This window comes from Phyllostomus hastatus, unplaced genomic scaffold (genome assembly GCF_019186645.2).
Source record: "Phyllostomus hastatus isolate PE091 unplaced genomic scaffold, TTU_PhHast_1.1 phas_contig_159, whole genome shotgun sequence".
Taxonomy (NCBI): Eukaryota; Metazoa; Chordata; class Mammalia; order Chiroptera; family Phyllostomidae; genus Phyllostomus; species Phyllostomus hastatus.
The window spans coordinates 39,997,673-40,015,578 of NW_025333640.1; the positions used below are offsets into that span (position 1 = coordinate 39,997,673).

At 65.2% G+C, this 17,906-nt stretch overlaps 1 protein-coding gene across 3 annotated transcripts in view; it reads left to right on the top strand.

Annotated features, from left to right (window-relative positions):
- PDE5A (phosphodiesterase 5A) overlaps positions 1-17,906 on the top strand; it is a 72,679-nt gene that overhangs the window by 39,035 nt on the left and 15,738 nt on the right. For all 3 annotated transcript variants that reach the window (XM_045831289.1, XM_045831292.1, XM_045831291.1), the window contains exons 8-14: positions 1,289-1,397; positions 2,304-2,391; positions 4,675-4,850; positions 6,786-6,845; positions 13,522-13,668; positions 15,917-16,042; positions 17,686-17,780. In XM_045831289.1, the coding sequence (XP_045687245.1) occupies positions 1,289-1,397; positions 2,304-2,391; positions 4,675-4,850; positions 6,786-6,845; positions 13,522-13,668; positions 15,917-16,042; positions 17,686-17,780 (801 nt within the window). The remainder of the gene's footprint in view (positions 1-1,288; positions 1,398-2,303; positions 2,392-4,674; positions 4,851-6,785; positions 6,846-13,521; positions 13,669-15,916; positions 16,043-17,685; positions 17,781-17,906) is intronic.

Here is a 17,906-nt window from a genome sequence, read left to right on the forward strand (position 1 = left end):
GGCAGGGGTGCAGCGCTGTTGCTCCGTCCTGGGGACGCCCGAGGTGGCCCAGGCCCCTTGGGGTTTCTCCCCGAGAGTCCAGGGTGGGCCCTTCCCGGGGGTTCGGGGTGCAGCTCCGGCCGCCCCCGCCCTGTTCCTGAGGGTGGCATGGAGACAGCGAGGACAGGCAGAGAAATGTGCCCGCAGCCCCTCAGCTGGGGTTTCTGGAAGCCCCACATCTCCTGGGCTGCCCTGCTGGCTTGGACCGACTCGGGCGGCGACCCCCAGCCACAGGGCGGCTGAGGTCCGTGGTCTTTGTCCCCGGCCGGGGGCCCAGACCGGAGGGAGGTGGGGGCCGGACGCTGGCAGCCTGGGCCCTGGACGGGGCACTACACTGACCATGGGTGCAGATGGCCACTGCACCACCCCTCCGCCACAGCCCCGCCTGGACCATCAGCACCCGGGGCGGCACTGCCCCGCGCCCCCTGGTGCCCTCCCCGCCGCCCCCCACCCCGTGCTGCCGGCGGCGCCTCTCTGCCAGCCGGCGCTCGCTCTGCGTTAACCGAGCGTGGGAACGGAGGGTTTGTCGGCATTTCTCCTCGCGTCAGGGGAAACGGTGCCCGAGACTTAGTCAACCACGCACTCCCCGTTCACCGGAGTGGCCGCTAGGAAAACTGGGCAGTGCCGGGGAGTTAACAGGAGAGCTTTGAACCGATGCCTCTGGCAGCGCACCGGTCCCTGTGCCCCACCCGTGCGGCAGAGACTGGGGGGGCATCCCCAGTTCCAGGGAACTGTTGGAAGAAGATACAGTGTTAATCCAAAAAGTATCATGAAAGATCTCAGAGGAAAAGGGGAGGGGAGCGCTTCCTCAGTGAGACCCGCCCAGGCCGGCCTGACCTGCCCCTGGTCTGGGGTGCGGGCGGACAGGAGGTTGGGGAGCAGGGGCCCGCGGTGGGCGGGCCGCCCCTCGGCCTCCGTGATCTGGTGAGACACACGCCCTGGGAGGAAGTCCGTGTGGTTTTACACTAAACGGCCCCCAGTCAGTGTGCCGCTAACAATGGCAGTTCGGTCACTGAGGACGTGGGAAAACTTGTCATAAGACACACGAAAGGTCGTGGGCCTTTGTCTTTTCGAGACGTGTCAGTGACAGTGACTCCCGAGGGCCGTGCGTCATCACACACGTGTGAAACGGCCTTTTCCGAGTCAGACACACGCTTTGCCCTGTACCCTGCGGCCGGCCCGTGTCTCGCGCACTCGGCCCTGCCCTGCCCTGCCTGGGGAGGACTCACACGCGTGGTCCCGCCCGCAGGGAGCGGGCCGCGGGCCGGACGAACTACATGTACGCCCGCTACGTGCAGAGCACCATGGAGGTCCTCAACGTCGCCGACGTCGCCCAGGACAGGCGCTTCCCCTGGACGGTGAGTGCCCTGCAGACCGGGGGGGGACCCCGCAGCTGCAGGGAGGGCTGGCAGGCGGGCGGGGACAGGTCCGGAGTGGCCTCCATGCTGTCCCTGGCCCCACAAAGGGGCACCGAGCAGCTCTCAGCGCCTGTGGGCACCGGCGGCCACCCCGACTGTTCTGCCGTGCCCGTCCGTCAGGGGGTTCAGGCACTCTGAGGAACCCCACGGGCACCGGGTCTGGGGGACTCATCTACGGCGTGCTCCCCGTCGGTGGCCTTCTTTAGATGCTCGCCAGGATTCTCGCGTCTGCCCTGAAGACGAAGCTCCGTGGGGCCCGAAGGCCCGTGGCCGGAGATCCGGCCCGCGGAGCAGCCCTGCGGGAAACGGAGTCTGTTTCTCCTGACGGCAAAGCCACAGAGACCAGTGTGTCGGCCATTGAAGGCCTTGGGTTCTGGCATTTTCCCTCAGGAAAGCGCCGCCCATTGCGGCCACTGTCTCGCTGTTACTTCAGGCCCAGGGGGCGTCTCAGAGGCCGGCAGGGTGGGCGTCGGAAACAGCGGCAGTCTGTCCGCGGAGGGGCCGGCGTGTGACCGTGGGCCCGGGGTTGGGGGGGCCCCTGGCTCTGCCCCGTCACTGTGTCACCCGACACGCCTCCCACCCGGGGCGCGTGCGTGCCAGCCGCCGGGCCGTTTACAGCGGACAGGGAAGAAACGCGGGGCGTTCGTTATGTCAGTGACACAAAGACTGACCGCTTCAGGCTGCAGTTTGAGAGCCCTGCTCTCGCCGGTGCACCTTCTGCCACTCCGGCTGGTACGAGACGCCTCTGTTCTTGGACCCCGGTGTCCGGCACCGTGTCCGTGGTAGCGTCTCGTGGGCAAATCGGTCTTCTTGTAACTTGTCGCTGGTCTTCTTGTCTTTGTTCAGAACGAAAACGCAGGGGACATCAGCCAGCAGGGCATCAGAAGTCTGCTTTGTACGCCCATAAAAAACGGAAAGAAGAACAAAGTGATAGGTAAGCCTTTCCTTAGCCTCCACGCTGCCCTTACTAGAGAAAAAAATGAATCTTCTCCCAAAGGATATCTCCCCAGAAACGTCTCTCCCGAGTGCAGATTTAAAGAGTAACGTGTGTATGAGATACAAACTGAAATGCAGGAAGACTTCTGAAGTAGCCACAGACGTGGGTCACGTGTCTCACCGACGAGGATGCACTTTGGTGACTGTTCTAACCCCGTCTGGGCGGACGCCGTGTCTGAGGGGGCCCTGCCGGGAGCCGGCAGACGGAGGGACGGCGGGCCGACCACGCGCATCCTTTCAGAGCCTCTCGCTTCTCGGTTTCCCACTCTGCTCTCACGAGTGCGCGGTCGGGACTGCAGGCTGTACCCCTCCATTCATGGAAAATGCTTAGCGAGCCCCCCGTCTGCTGCCGTCGGCACGGGGGGCACACCAGTGACCCAGGCAGAGCGAGGCCCCGGCCCACGGCCCACGGGGAGCTCAGGCCCCGGTCCGCGCTCTCGGAGAAACACTTCTGGTGGGGGGGGGGGGTGTGCCGCCTCACTGTGTGTGTGCCCCGCAGGCGCCGCCTGCCACCTCCTCCCCGACCCGTTCTGGGCTGCGGTCGGATTCCAGAGCCGTGGGCGTGGGCGGCTGCCCCGCTGTCAGAGGCAGGAAGACCCCCACAGACACACACACACACACACACACACACACACGCACACACGGGAGGGCAAACCTGAGCGCACTGCAGACCGCCTGTGGTGTGGGAACCGGCGTGGGCGCCACGGTGACAAAGGGGCGGGGCCCATGGCCTCGCGTCCTCGTGGCCCGTGAAATCCTCTGGGGGAAAGGGGAGAGAGCGGACGGCAGTCCTCACGGGGCGGGGGGGGGAGCGGGGACCGAAGCCGCAGCCCGGCCTTGCCCCACCGGCTCGGTGGCCAGTTTCCGTGCCCCCCGCCGCAGGCCGGGCCTCCCGCTTGCTGAGGAAGCGGAACCAAGGAAGCGAAGTCTCTGGGCCCAGGGACGCAGGGTCTAGAAGAGGGACGAATACAGTCCCCCATGATACACCGGGTGGGGACGCGGAGGGCGCAGAGAAGAGTCGCCGCCTCCCCGAGAGGTGGGGGGCCCCAGGGCTCACCGGGCCGGGCTCCAGGAGCGGGAGCGTGGGGGCGGGCAGGCCGGCGGACACGCACAGGCCAGGTGCAGAGGGGAGCTGCTGGCGGCAGCGGGGTGCGGGAGCAGCAAGCAGCCCCATGTGGCGGAGAGTGGTCGTGGGGGCCGGGCTGAGCTGGGGCGTGAGCTGGGCATCCAAGCGCACCAGCTCGGTGGTCTTGAGCCAATGAGCTCCCCTTTCCGAGACTCGGTTTCTCCATCTGTGAGATGGGGTGGTCGCACCCACCTCACTGTACATCGTGAGGCCATCAGCACCCTGGAGCGTCGGGCCCAGGCCTGCCCCCTGGGGCGCAGCTGGTGGAGTCCGTTATCATCGATTCAGAGAGGGAGGAGGGGAGGGCTCACAGGACACAGTGTTACCCGGAGGTGGGAGGCCCCCAGACGGACCGCAGGCTTGGGGTCCCACAGAACAGCTGGCTCTGGGGAGACCCGTCACGGCGTCGACCTCGCCTTCCTCTCCTGTGGGTGACTCGCTTGACTCGTGAGGAAGAGAGGCTGGACGGAGGCGGCGAGGGTTTCCTTCAGAGATCAGCTCTGCTTTGATCTCTACGTAAAGCGCCGTCTTGTATTTGCGGCGGCATTAGAAGTCGTCTGCAGGCGTGATTGTCCCAGATGCGGGGGTGGGGGGGGGGCCGTGTCTGGAGTCTGAGGTCCCATCGTGAGTTGCCCGTGTTCTGTGTTCCGTGTGGCACGGCACCGTGTTTGTAACTCCGGGCTTCTCAGTAAGGAGACGCAGTCCGCGTGACCCCAAGTTCTGATGTGCGCCAAGTCCTCTTGGCCAGGGCGCAAAAATCCAAATAGTCTCCGAAGGACAGACTGTCTTTGGGGACTCCGGTGACCTCAGATCCACGATCGAGTTTGGAGGGAAACAGCGCTCCAGGGTTGTCTGGAACACGCAACCTGCGCTTGGGGCTCCGAGGAATGAGCTCTCGTGTAAACAAACTCCACCGACTCTTCTGTCTTGCCCTGCATGGGGGCAGGTTTGTTTGCTTGTGCTCAGATGCCGGGCATTCCTCGGAGGAAAGTACAAGTCGGTTTTCAGGGGGTGGGGCGGGGGGGGCAGAGTCGACAGGAACCGTGACCGACGCCGGTAACCCGTGCCCCCTCCCCCCCCGTTGGGCCGTTGCAGGCGTGTGCCAACTGGCCAACAAGATGGAGGAGGGCACGGGCCAGGTCAAGCCTTTCAACCGCAACGACGAGCAGTTCCTGGAGGCGTTCGTGATCTTCTGCGGCCTGGGCATCCGGAACACGCAGATGTACGAGGCCGTGGAGAGGGCCATGGCCAAGCAGATGGTCACGCTGGAGGTGAGCGCAGCCGCGGGGGCGTCCCGGCGTCCACGGCGCACACGCGGGTCCCCGTGCCGTCCCCACGACACGCGGGTCTCTCCTGTCACCCACCCTCGCGGGGTCGGGGGACCCGCAGGACCGAGGCCCTCCGCCCCCATGCAGACAGCTGAGGAAGCACAGCCCCAGAGTGCGCGTCACAGGTCAGGGAGCCAAACCACAACCCGGCCCCCGGCGGGCCCCGCCTGTCCTCTGCCTTCTCGGCGGGACGCGATCCTTGACCCGAGTCACCCGTGCGCACAGACGGCACTGCCCGCCTGTCCCCACGCCACCTCGCCGACAGCTGCGGTCACACAGACAGCACCCCGAGTGCTCCCGGGGAGTCGGAAGGAGGGAAAGGAAAGCCAAGTCCACACGAGTCAGGCACAGTGTGAACCCCCAGACTGGCTGCCCCACTGTCTCTCAGAGACTCACCGCACAGACGGGCGGGCCGGCTCCCGAAGAGTCTGACTGGGCGGAGGCTGGGGCTCTGCTGCTCCCGAGACTCCCCTCCCCGAGATTCCCACCAGCAGGGAGCCACCGGTGGGGAAACGCCGCCCCCCCCACAGGACCCAGGTGGGGCAGCCCCCTCCAGGGGCCCCGTTTAGGGAAACAGACTCCAGAAGTGCAGGTGCCTCTCTGTCGTTCACGCGTCGGCGGGAAATGCATGTGAGTGTCTGCCCGCTCAAACCCAGCTGAGACGCGCTGGAGTCAGTGTGCGGGGCACGGCTTTTCCTCGAACCCCTAGTAAACAAACACCCGGCCTGAAGAGCTAGAAAGGGTGCACGACACGCCGAGATTCACCAGGACCCAGGACGGGTCACTTTACGCCCCAAAGGGAACACATGACACTGTTGGCCGTGGCGTTCGGTACGATCGAGAACCAGGGGCGTCTCAGGGGCGTCTCAGTTCCAGATACGCGCGTGCATGTGTGCGCACACACTTACCCACGCAGATACACTCTCGTATGTGTGCGGAGAGTCCCAAACATCTAGAACGGAAGTACCTTCCTACCAACGATGCCGAAACTCTGGGGGGCGATTCTGTCACTCTGCGTTGCCCCTGACAAAAAGGAACTTTCCGGAATGAGCTCTGAAAGCATGCCCCATGTTGGGATCCCAGCCACCGCCCTGGTTACCGAGAGCGTCTGGAACGCTCTCCCAGCGCCGGGCGGCTGTCACTCTCCTAAACGGGGACGGCGACCCTCTCGTCCGATCCGGCCGTGACAGCCGGTGAGCCCGACCCTCCGGCCCCGCGAGGGTGATGGGCCGTGCTCCGGAGCAGGGGGCGGGAAGCTGGGTCCGCACCCCCCCCACACACACACACACCCACTGGGCGTGAGCTCCCTGCGCCTGGGTGTCCTCAGCCGGCGGTGGGCGGACCCTGGGCCCGTGCCTCTCTGCTCACTCGGGGTCCCGTGCGTGGGAAGGGGTCCCTGAGCCCGTGGCGTTTCTGTCCCACCCGCAGGTTCGCGTCAGGGGCTCTGCACAGGGGGCACGGGCCCCCGTCTGAGAGCTGCCTCTGCTCGCCCCCCCACCCCCTGTAACAGCAGCACCGAAACGCCAGCTTGTGCGAGCGCGGTTGTCCTAAGTGTGTCCACGAGCACAATCAACTAACGTCGGTGTTTTTTAAGGGAAAAAACAAAACAACCAAAACTACATGTTTCGCCAAGTTTGAGCCAATAGCGTGGCTCATAAACGTGTTTGTTTCTCCAACGGCATCGGGCTTCTCTGAACGCGGGGCCCACAGCGCCGTCGTCCACGACAAACAGCGGACAGGGAGTCGGGGCTCTCCCTCTGGGGACGAAGCAAGCCCTGGCGGTCTGGGGGGTCCCGCCCCCCTTCCGGGGAGCTGTTTCGGCAGGGACCCCCGCCCACGCAGGTGGGCCCTCCCGGTGACCGTGCCGTCTCTCCGCAGGTCCTGTCCTACCACGCCTCGGCGGCCGAGGAGGAGACCCGGGAGCTGCAGTCCCTGGCGGTAATGCCCGCTTCCCCTGTGGGAGCGACCGACCCCCTCACGCACAGACATGCCTTCCCACGGTGTCTGCCTCCCCTGCCACGGCCCCCGCGACCCGTGGCCCCACGGGGCCGAGATGCAGACGGACACGCACAGACACGCTTAGCCAGCCCCCATTTCCCACAGGGCCGCAGGCCCGGGCGATGCACAGACAATGGCTGACATTGACCTGTCACACGTCAGACGGTGCTGGGCTTTTTCCCAACGGTTGCTCTCGTCTTTACATCTGTCTCAGGCCGGAATTAAGTTTAGTTTCCAGTCTCTGCAGGGACGGGCCCGGCGGTTGTCTGGCCAGGGTCACGGCCGCAGGAGCGCGCCGTTGCGATGCTGACAGCTACTCCGTCTCAGTGAGGACCGGGCGTGGTTTCCAGACGAGTCTGAGCGCACGGCTGGCGGAGCGTGTGTGAAGGGGGGTCCCGTCGGGCCAGGCCCCGAGTTCTCGCTGCATTCCCGCGTGTGGGCTGAGAGAGACAGGCGTGCCGGTGTGGAGCGGCGTGTCCCCGCTGTATGTAGCTCCCCACAGAGACGGCCGGGGTCGATGCCGTGGACACCTGAGGCGTTGTGGACACTGGACGGCCAGGGTGGGCCTCCTGAGTGTGAGTCTGAGGCGGCGGTGCAGTTAGGTCCCTGTGGCACGGGACAAGAGTCCTGCACGGGACGGTGGGCGGGGCCGGGTCGTTGTCACCGCTGAGAGCACCGTCACACTGGCGCCCACGGAGCTCTCCCCACGTCTTCTCGTGCGCACTGTGAGCTGTGGAGGCCACGGGAGCCGGTGGCCGTGGCGGGAAGCGGGGGTCCACGCGCACAGGCCCCCCCCCGGGGCCCACGCACGGCCCCGCGGCCCCACCTGTCAGGGACCGAGGAGGAGGGAGGTGCGCCGGACGAGGAGGACAGAGGCTCGACAACCAGAGGGGGGGTGTCAGGGAGGAGGGCCAGCTGGTCTGCTGTATGTGGGACGTGGTGGGTGGGAGGCGCTGCCGGGCCGACCAGATGGACACTGGCCATCAGAGGGACAGGCTGGCGCAGGGAGGGTGGGCGCTCAGACCTGGAGGCGGTGCTCTGGGAGGCCGTCCTGGGGTGTGGGGGTGCGGGGGTCCCCGTGGCCAGGAAGTCACAGCAGGGGGCGCTGGGAGAGAGCGCAGAGACAGCAGGGAAGACGGCGGAGCAGGGCCGGGAAGAGCTGAGAGGCCGGGCAAGAAAGCAAGGGCGGGGCGGTTGGGGGGGCCCCGCGGAGGGTCGCAGCAGAGGCGGCTCCGAGGGGAGGGCGTCCCCAAGGGGCAGGACGGGTGACGGACACGAGGACTGAGCCGAGGCTGTGGACGTGGTGGCGGCGACAGCGTCTCAGCTGGGCACTGAGAAGGCAGCTGTGGACAGGCACGCGGGAGGAGGAGACGAGGGGACGGAGGGGATGAGGACAGCCTGTTTCTCAGAAACAGGTCTTGTGTGAAAGAGGGAGGAGCAGGAGCTACGAAGGGTGTCGGCTGAATCCGGGAGGTTTTTCCTGTTTGTGCTCCCGAGTGTCCTGCTCGCAAGCACGTGCAGCCAACGTGCTCTGGGGCCGAGGCGGGGAGCCCAGTGCAGGGCGGGAAGGGGCCCGAGCGGCCGGGAGGGCCGTCCCCGCGGCCAGGACGCGGGTTCAGGGGTCACGAGGAGAACAGCTGCGTGCACGGAGCCCGGGCGAGGTTCGCCGTGTGTGTCAACAAAGCACGTTTAATCCACAACAACTCTGTACGTCGGTGACCCTAGCACTCTGAAATGTGCTCGAGGTAGACAGCGTTTCCGTTGTCCTTCTCACGGTCTCACAGCTCCGGGGGGCGGGGCGGGGGGCTGGGAAGGCAGGGAGGGAGGGAGGAAGGGAGGGAGGGAGGGAGGGAGGAAGGGAGGGAGGACTGCGTATCCTCAGCCACCCCCCGAGCAGCCAGCCGAGCCCTCTGCTGAGGGGAGTTCCAGGAACTTGAGACGGTTTGTCTCCCCCCGCACCCCCGAAGTCAGGCTCCTTTGGAGGTCAGCCTCATTTGGAATGGGCCGCATTTGTTTTGTTCTGGATGGTGTTTGAGGAAGGGAGCCTTTTCCCAATTATGTACGTAGGTCGAGAGGTTCAAAGTGTCTTTCCCTTCAGGCTTCACTGGCCCCTTTGTCCGACCCTCCCGGGGTGCTCACGTCGGGGACTGAGTCCCGCTGTGGGTGGGAAGTGACCGCGTGGGAGGAAGCACTTCTCAGTGCGGTGGGCGCTGTGGGGTCACTCAGTCCTGAAACAACGTCCAGTCTGCTCCCTGCTGTGTGTTGTTTTGTATAAATAAAAGTCAGCACAGAGAGCACGCCCTACAGATAATACCCCCTCCCCATCACTGGGCTCCTAAACTTTGCTTTTCACTTTGAAAATAGCACCGTCGTTCAGAAAACTCTGACAGTTATTTTCTCAATTATGAGTATAATTTTGGCAAGGGAAAAACACCCTGGAATAACTGAAAATGGCTGTGCTGCACTATTGTTCAAAACCATCTGTTGTTCCGTTTGCAAAATAGATTTCTGGCAGCTGCGTGGAGACATGTAGGGTTGCGTAGCTCGTAGGTCAAATAATTCATGTAAATTGGTTTCAGTCCAGCGGCCGATTGCACCTCCGATTTTCCATCTGCCGAACAAAACCCCGGGACCGCCCAGCGGCCTGGAGAGCGGCACCGTGGGCCGTGACCGAGACCGCCGCCTCAGTCCCGGGTGTGGTTGTTGGTCCCGACTGAAAACCTAAAATAAATGGGAAAGCCACCAAATGTCTTCTTAACATTTATCTTAAAAAACTGGTTCTTAAGAGAATAAAAAAGTATGCTAAATATGTATGCCTGAGCCCAGAAAATTTCTCCAGTTACACAAAAGCAATTTTTGTTGATAGGAAATTCAGAATCCTTATTTTCCCCCCCTTGAGTTTATGGAGCTTCCTGTTGTAAATCTGGTCGAGTCTCGGCTTCACCCTGGGTGCCGCACACGCAGGGCCCGGAGCTGGGCACTCTGCCACGGGTGTTCCAACAGTCCTCGGTCACGAGTCATTGGGACAGAGATAAAGCACCCAGCTGACCTGGCCATCGTTCTTGGGAAGCTATCAGAACGTAATAAACGTTTATGTAGTATAGGTGACCACGTCACTGATGGGCTCCTTGCCTCCCCCGCCTTCCTCTCTCGTTGGAAGCGCAGCCCATAAAAACGTGCTAGAGTGCAGCTTTGTCACGGGGTCGGGCTGACTCAGTTCCGTCCCTGCGGCTTCTGCCTGGACCCCTTTAATCTTGTCTGGAAGCCCATCAAGACGCTGAGGTGGAAGGGCTTTGTCTCAGCCGAGTGAGAGAGGGAGAAGCTGGCCGCGCAGGCGGTGGGGTTCCTGGGGCGTCCTGCCCCCCCCCCCCGGTGTCGGGCCCGGGTGGGGTGGGCAGAGGCCTCGGATGCCCCGGCTGGCGCTGGCGTGGGGCCCCTGGCGTGTGTCCCGGTGAGCACAGCCCCTCGCTTGCGGGGAAGATCTCTACCGACCACCACACTGTCCGCGCAGAAGGCTGAGCAGGAATAAGGAGGAAGAGCCGACCCTCTGATCTGCGTACCCAGCGCCCCCGGACTGCGGACTCGTCCCCGGGAGAGAGCGCCGTGTGGGCGAGAACCACGCACACCTTCTATGCACACCACGGGGACTCGGCCGCGCCCACCTGTGCACCGTAGAGGCCGAGGGAGTCTGAGACGGAGCTCGGGCCCTGTCCCGGAAGGTCGCCGGAAGGTCGCCGGCCCGGTGGCATCTGGAGCCAGACCGGGAAGGCCGTGAGCGAGCCCGGGGCCCTGTGGACACGGAGGTGACTGGGCCCCAAGCTCAGGGCACTGCACCTTAGAGCCCATCTCACCCCGCCTCCTGGCCTTCCAGGGGCGGGGAAGGGCAGAGAGGCGGCGGCGTTGCCCGGCAACAGAGTCAGTGGACGTGGGGGTGGGGGTGACGAGACCCCAAGAGCAGACATTCCCTCGCCTCACTCCCAGACCCTCCTTCTGCGACGACAGACGTCGCCGAGACGCAGGTGCGGGAGCCGATCAGGGTTTGGCGGCTCTAGCGCTCCCAGCCGGCTGCCGCTGGGGACAGCTGGTCTGGGTGAGGATCGCTGGGAGATGGAGGAGTTTGTATAACTCTGAGCACACCTCCCGTCACCCACCCGCCGCCCCGCCCACGGATGGCCGCGGCCCCTCGGCGGGTCTCGCCTGCAGAGCTGCGGCTGCTGTCTGAGTGTCTGCAGGGACGGACGCTGGAGGGGGCCAGGCGTCAGGACAGAGTCACGGCCGGACAGGCGCCTTCAACGGGGAATCTCCTCCAGAGACGCGGGGGCGGCCGGCGCGCTCCCGTGTTGGCCGGGAACTGGGAAACCAGACGAGGCCGCGCACGCCCAGCTTCCGTCTGGACCACACCCTCCGCCCAGGGCGCGTGGTGCGCGTCTGGCGTTCCACGTCGGGTTACCGGACCCAGACCCCGACAACCAGCTCCAGACCAGGGCGTCCTCACTCAGCGCTGCCGTCCGCGGGCCGCAGCCCCCTCGGCCTCGGCGTCGGGGCGGTCGGCCACTGACCAGACGCGGTGGTCACAGCCCCTTACGGCCTCGCGGGGTCGCTGAAGCCCGCTGTTCCTGCTCCCCGTCAGCACCACGCACAGCGGGTCACAGGGTCCCCCGAAGGAAAACGGACTCGGACTCTCCCTCTGCGAGCTCTGACACATCGAGCCGCCGTCCTGGGGAGCAGCAGAGCAAACCCACAGCCGTGTGCACAGGCCGAGCCCGGGCGCGCCGTAGCCCCCGCCGTCGGTGGAACGCAGACTCTCGTGTTGTTCGCCGGCGTTCAGAGCCGCCTCCCCACGCCCGTTCCAGGCGGACGGAAATCGGACCCCTGGTGATGGTCAGCCAGCTTTAAGTGACGTGTGACTTTCTCCCGGTCTGTGAGCCAGGGGTCCCCGCAATGCTGGACCTCTGCGTCCCCAACCACAGGGCTCTGGATGGACACGTTTGCGGTCCCCACGGGGTCAGCTCAGGAAGGCCGGGCCCTGGCATGCCAGGCCGTGGCGTGGCCCAGCCTGCAGAAGGAGAGAGGTCCTGGCGCTCGGGAGAGCGGGGCTGGAACCGGCGTGGGTGCGGACAGGCCCCAGCCGCACCAGCCTCGGTCCCCAGCCGCGCCGGGCACGCCCCCTGCGGAGGGGAGGAAGGAAGACTCCCGCTGAGTGAACGCCGACGCCCCAGGGGAGGACCACGTGCTCGCTGCCCAGTGCGGCGCGTGGGACGGGGACGGGGATGGCTGTGCTCCACTGTGAGGCCAAGGGCGCTGCCCCGCCTCCTCACGTCCGCGCTGACCCCCTCTCTGATGGGGGGAAGCGGGGGGCTGCTGTACACAAGGAGGCCCTTTATCTAAGCACCCAGATCCGCCTCCCCACGGCGGCCTGCGCGTCAGCCCGCAGAACGGGCTTAACACAGGCCCGTGTCCTCGGGAAGGCTGGGCCGGGGACGGCCCGAGTTCGGAGCGGGGCGAGGGCGGCTCTCCCGGGGAGTTCGAGCACCAGGGTCTGTGCGGGAGTGGGGGGGCTCCAGGCCGCTCCGCAAGACTTTGTTGTCCGACCTTTCACCCCCCGAGTAAAGAGGGAGGCAGAGCGGAGCAGTGAGGCCCCGATGCGCACAGCACACCCAAGGATGGGGGGTCGGCGCTGGGGGCAGCTGGCCCTCCGGTGGAAGGCAGCCGCGCCTCACAGGGGCCCCTCTCTCGGAGAGCAGGTGCTTCACGGGAGGGGCAGGCGGTGCGCAGGGACACGAGTGCAGAAGGACAAGGTGTGTTCGGCGAAGCGCTGGTATGGACTGCAGTGTAGTAACTAGCAAATCTGCACCGAGGACGGCCATTAAAAGCAGGTTCCCAGCCCTGGCTGGCGTAGCTCAGTGGATTGAGCAGGGGCTGTGAACCAAAGCATCGCAGGTTCGATTCCCTGTCAGGGCACATGCCTGGGTTGCAGGCCAGGTCCCCCAGCAACCACACATTGATGTCTCTCTCTCTCTCTCTCTCTCTCTCTCTCTCTCTCTCTCTCCCCCCCTCCCTTACCTTCCCTCTCTAAAGAAATAAATAAATAAAATCTTAAAAAAAAAAAGCAGATTCCCCTCCGAGAAGCAAAGCAGGCTTCCCAAGACCCCTCTGGGGCCTCCCGAAGGGGGCGCCCTGGGTGAGCGCCGGGAGCGGCGGGCCCGCCTCTGCTGCGCCCCCAGGAGGAGGAGGAGCGAACCCCTGTGCTCAGGGGTGAGCGCCCGAAAACGGCTGCCTGAGAACTAAACGTGAAAGGCTAGTGTCGTCGCTGTCCTGCTCCCCACGGGACGCGCAGCCCCCGCGCTGGGACCGTCCTGGGCGACGAGGCGGCAGTAGTTACATCTGCGTGAGGCCGCGGTCCCGCGCCCTGCTCTAGGTTCAGCTCCGGGCAGCCGCTGCTCTCCCCCCCCCGACCCCACCCCCCGCCTCCGGGGCAGAAGGGCCCAGCCCGGGTGTGGCGTTGGAGAGCAGAGCGCACCCCACGTGCTGTCCCCCAGAGCGCGCGCCAGGGGGCGCTGTGACCCCGCGGCCGGCGGGCCGGCAGCGTCCTCACTGTCTGCTCCCCTCCCCCCAGGCCGCCGTGGTGCCCTCCGCCCGGACCCTGAGGATCACCGACTTCGGCTTCAGCGACTTCGAGCTGTCCGACCTGGAGACGGCGCTGTGCACCATCCGCATGTTCACCGACCTCGGCCTGGTGCAGAGCTTCCAGATGAAGCACGAGGTGGGGCCGCGGCGAAGTCCTTCCGGCCTGTGCGTGTGCGTGTGTCATGTGTGGACATGTGTGTGCACGCGTGGGGTCTCTGTGTGCCACGTACCACGCATATGCAAGTAGGTCGTGGGCACTCGTGTGCCTTGTGCAGGGGTGTGTGTCGTGTGCCACCATGTATGGGCAAGTGTGTCATGTACACGTGTGTTGTGTGTGCACACGTGTGTAAGCGAATCGGTCTCGGATGGCAGCGTGAAACACGGAGAGAAGTCTCAGGGTTGCCAGCGGCGGGGGCGGGGCGCGCGAGGGCAGGAAGGCAGGAGGGGGTGGGGGAGGGGCACCGTGCGGGGGAGGGGCCGGCGGGGAAGCCAGGCATAGGGACCCTGAGCTGCTCGAGGGGCCCGGGTTCCGTCCGCGGAACATTGGTGCCGGCAGGGAGCTGCAGCAGGAAGGGGACCAGGTCACGATGCCCCCGAGCAGGGGGGACCGGAGCTGAGCGAGCTCTAGCACCGACTTGAACGCCGTCGACGACGAGTCGACGACCCCACCGGCCTCCGGGAGGCGGCGGGGCCGGAGCACAGCCTGTGCGGACGGCCCCCGCGGGCGCGGGAGAGGGGCAGGCGCCCTCTGGAGGACGGAGGCCGCTCGCTCACCTTCGACGCTGGGTGTTCTGGTCTGGTCCCGACTGTCGGGTCCAGCGGTTTTCAGGCGGGGGGCTGCAGAAGGTTCTAAACCACGCAAGGCCTGGCTGCTGAGTGGGGCCGTGCCCTCTTTTGCCGAGCAGACTGTCAAATAAAAGACGACCACAGCCACCACCACAACGGCTGGCTGGTGTGAACCAGTCCCAGCTGTACCGATTTCAGTCAGACCGGCAGAAAGCAATCCACGTTTGGTGTGCCGCGGAATGGTGTGTGTGTGTGTGCGCGTGCGCGTGTGCCCTGAGACGGGGAGGCCAAAGACCGCTGGCGTGTCTCTTGCACAGATTCCTCTCCGGAGCTTAAAAGGCGTGAGGGCCTCCCCCGTTGAGCTGTCTGCTAATTCATGAAATGCAAGTTCACTGACGTGGCCAGTGCCAGCGTCCCCTGGGACGCGCCTCACAGCGGGGGCACAGAGAGGCCTGGAGGGAGGAGGGCGGGCACCCAGGCACCCACTCGCCGCTGGAACCCCCACGAGCAGTTTCCGTCCCCGCAGGGAACCTGCAGCTTCCCGGACTGAGGTCTGCAGCTGGTGCGCGGCGGGAGCTAGTGACTCGACGTGGCGCCCGCCCCCTCCCCCGAGCACTCCCTCCGGTCCCCGGGGCCTGCCCTCTGGGTCTGGAGCGTCTCCAGAGACGTGTGAAGGGACAGGCACCTGCCTGTGGCACAGACCCCCGGAGTGCAGGGCGTGCGGGGTGGGGAGGAGGCAGCTTGGAGGCGGACACGCCCGCAGAGCCGCACTGAGGGACCACGGTTCCTGGGGTTCCCGGGAACACGCACCCCACTCGGAAGGGGACTCCGCCCCAGCGTCTGAGACTTCCTCCGAAGTCTGTCCTTCTTTCGTTCCATCTTTAAAGCATGTTTTCTCCCCATGGACCTCGGGGCTTTGTTCTGCATATAGTGTTTGTTAAGTTACTTCTTGGTACCCGAGCAGTGGCCCTGCCTGACGTTTAAGCACAGTTCGAAGGGCACGGGGAGCCCGCTCGTGCGTCAGGGCTGGGAGCCCCCCTTCGGACCGGCGCTCTCCCCCTTGTCCCCCCGCCCCCCCCCCGCTAGGCCCTGAGCCCTCCCCAAACACCTTCACAGACAAACAGCTGGAGCCCGAGGGGGCGTGCCGGCGGCTGCTTGCACGGCTCTTTCTCTGAGAGGGAGTCCGTGCACGTGGGGTTCCCCACGTGGACTCTCCCCACGGTGACACTCGGACGTCGATTCTTTCAAAAGGCTCGCAGGTGCTCCCCAACACCCCCAACACCTTTCTTAGAGCCGTCTGGCGTTTCACCTCCAGCTCAGCCAGTGTAGGGGGTGGGGGCGCAGGCCGTGCCCAGAGTCGGGCTGTCCAAGGGGGATCTCGGCCCGACCCTGTAGGAGGAGCCCCAGGCCCCCGAGTGCGTTCCTTCCCCGCGTGCCAGCGTCCTCGTCCGTGAACGGGTCTAGTCGGTGGAATCTGGTGCCCGCCCCAGAGGCGGGAGTCGGGAGGGCTCGACGTGCACCAGCGCGACTCGGTTCTGCGGCGGCGGCGGCCGTGAGCGGCCCTCGTGACCCCGTGTGCTCCCCCCGCCCCCCCGCAGGTCCTCTGCAGGTGGATTCTAAGCGTCAAGAAGAACTACCGGAAGAATGTCGCCTACCACAACTGGAGACACGCCTTCAACACGGCGCAGTGCATGTTCGCCGCCCTGACGGCGGGCAGAATCCAGGTACTCCGGGGGCCGCGTACGCGTCCGGGGCTCTCTGTGGCTTCGCCGGTGAAACGCACAGCACATCGCCCCCCGCCCCCCAGTTTGTCTGACGTGCCCCCAGGGACGGTGGAGGGTGACACTGACGGCCAGTCACAGAACCAGTGACACTTCGGGGAAAGGAGGCAGGACGGCAGGACACTTAGTGGCTACCTTTCTTTCAGCTCTAGTGCACACGGCGTGTTCGAATGGTCTGTAAACAACTTCACGTGCAATTTAAATGGTACTTGGGCAAATAAGTATTTCCTCTGGGGTAAGATGCCACAGTGTAACAAAAAGTATCCCATGCCTCAGGGTCACGTCCAACCCGCTCCACAGGAGAACCCCTCAGAACCCCGCAGGCCCTGGGCCCGGCCCCCTGGGCACGCCAGGGCTCTGGGCTGTGGTGTCTCTCCGGCGGCAGCCCGCTGGTTTCACAAGTGCAGGGGCCGGACCCTGCTCACGGCAAGACTGCAGCAGAACACGTTCGGGTGGTTCGCCCCCTCCCAGGCCACACTGTACGCACAGCCCTGGCCTTGGGTTTGAGCTTCAGTGGGGACCCACAGGTCATTCTAAGTGAACGATGCCAGGCATCCATCACATCATTTTTTTTAATTTTTATTTATTTTTTAGAGAGGAAGGGAGAGAGAAACATCAATGTGTGGTTGCCTCTCGCACGCCCCCTACTGGGGACCTAGCCCACAACCTGGGCCTGTGCCCTGACTGGGAATTGAACCAGCAACCCTGATCACATACTTTTTTAAAATTCGGAGCTTCCATGATTTTTTAAATTACTGAATTCTAAAACTCTCCTCCTCTGCCTCTGCCTCCATCGGGGGCTCAGCTAGCAGCGGGGGCCAGAGCCGACATCTATAAGACACAGGCTGCCCTCATGTCGGGGCCTGGCGAAGTCACGCGGACCAAACCCCAGAAAGCCGTCCTGGCTTCTGTGCAGACAACACACGCTGGTTCCGAGTGTGTTGCGAACACGCTATTCAGAGCCTGAGAACTCCCGCAGGGTGGAGCTGAGAACTCCCACGTGCGTTTTCTCTCTCGGAAGAACAGGAGGGTAGACCACACAAATGGCAGCCACCCTTCTGCCAGAACGACTCTGTGACTGGCTCTGGCTCTGGCTCTGGCCTGGACTGCGCAGTTTTAGAGCCAGAGGCTCACCCCGGCTCCCTCCGGTGTGCCGTTTGCTGGGCAGCCGCACTGTGGGCCAGCCTCCGGGCTCAGCCCCGGGGCGGGGGGAGAGCCCTAGGGGCCGCAGGGAGCACGAGGTCAGAGAGGGCACGGCCACCCCCAGTTCACCCCGACTGCTCCGGTACGCGCGTGGGTCATCAGGAATGAGGGGCGTTCTCTGGGGTGGGCAGGTGAGCGGCAGAGGCCTCGCAGCCTTTCCTGTCAATACGTGACGTTTGCGGTCACCCCGTTCTGAAGACACGCAGCGCAGCTGCTTCCCGCAGGGCAGGGCGTCCGCACGCTCCCCCCCACGCCCCCCCCTCCGCCGTGGCGGGGAACTGGCCCGTGTGTGCGGCCCGGAGAAAAACCCAGGAGACCAGGCAGAGGCGGCCCGGCCCCTGACCAGCCCCCTCTGTCTCTCCTGGCCCGCGTCGGCCGCGCAGAGCAAGCTGTCGGACCTGGAGGTGCTCGCCCTGCTGATCGCCGCGCTCAGCCACGACCTGGACCACCGCGGCGTGAACAACGCCTACATCCAGCGGTGAGGCGGCCGGGCCGGCACAGGCTGGGCTGCTGCCCTGCGGGGGGGGCGGGGGGGGGCTCTTCAGAGCAGAGGCCACACCTGTGACGCCCGGTGCCAGCTCTCAGCGGGCCAGGCCCCGCCACA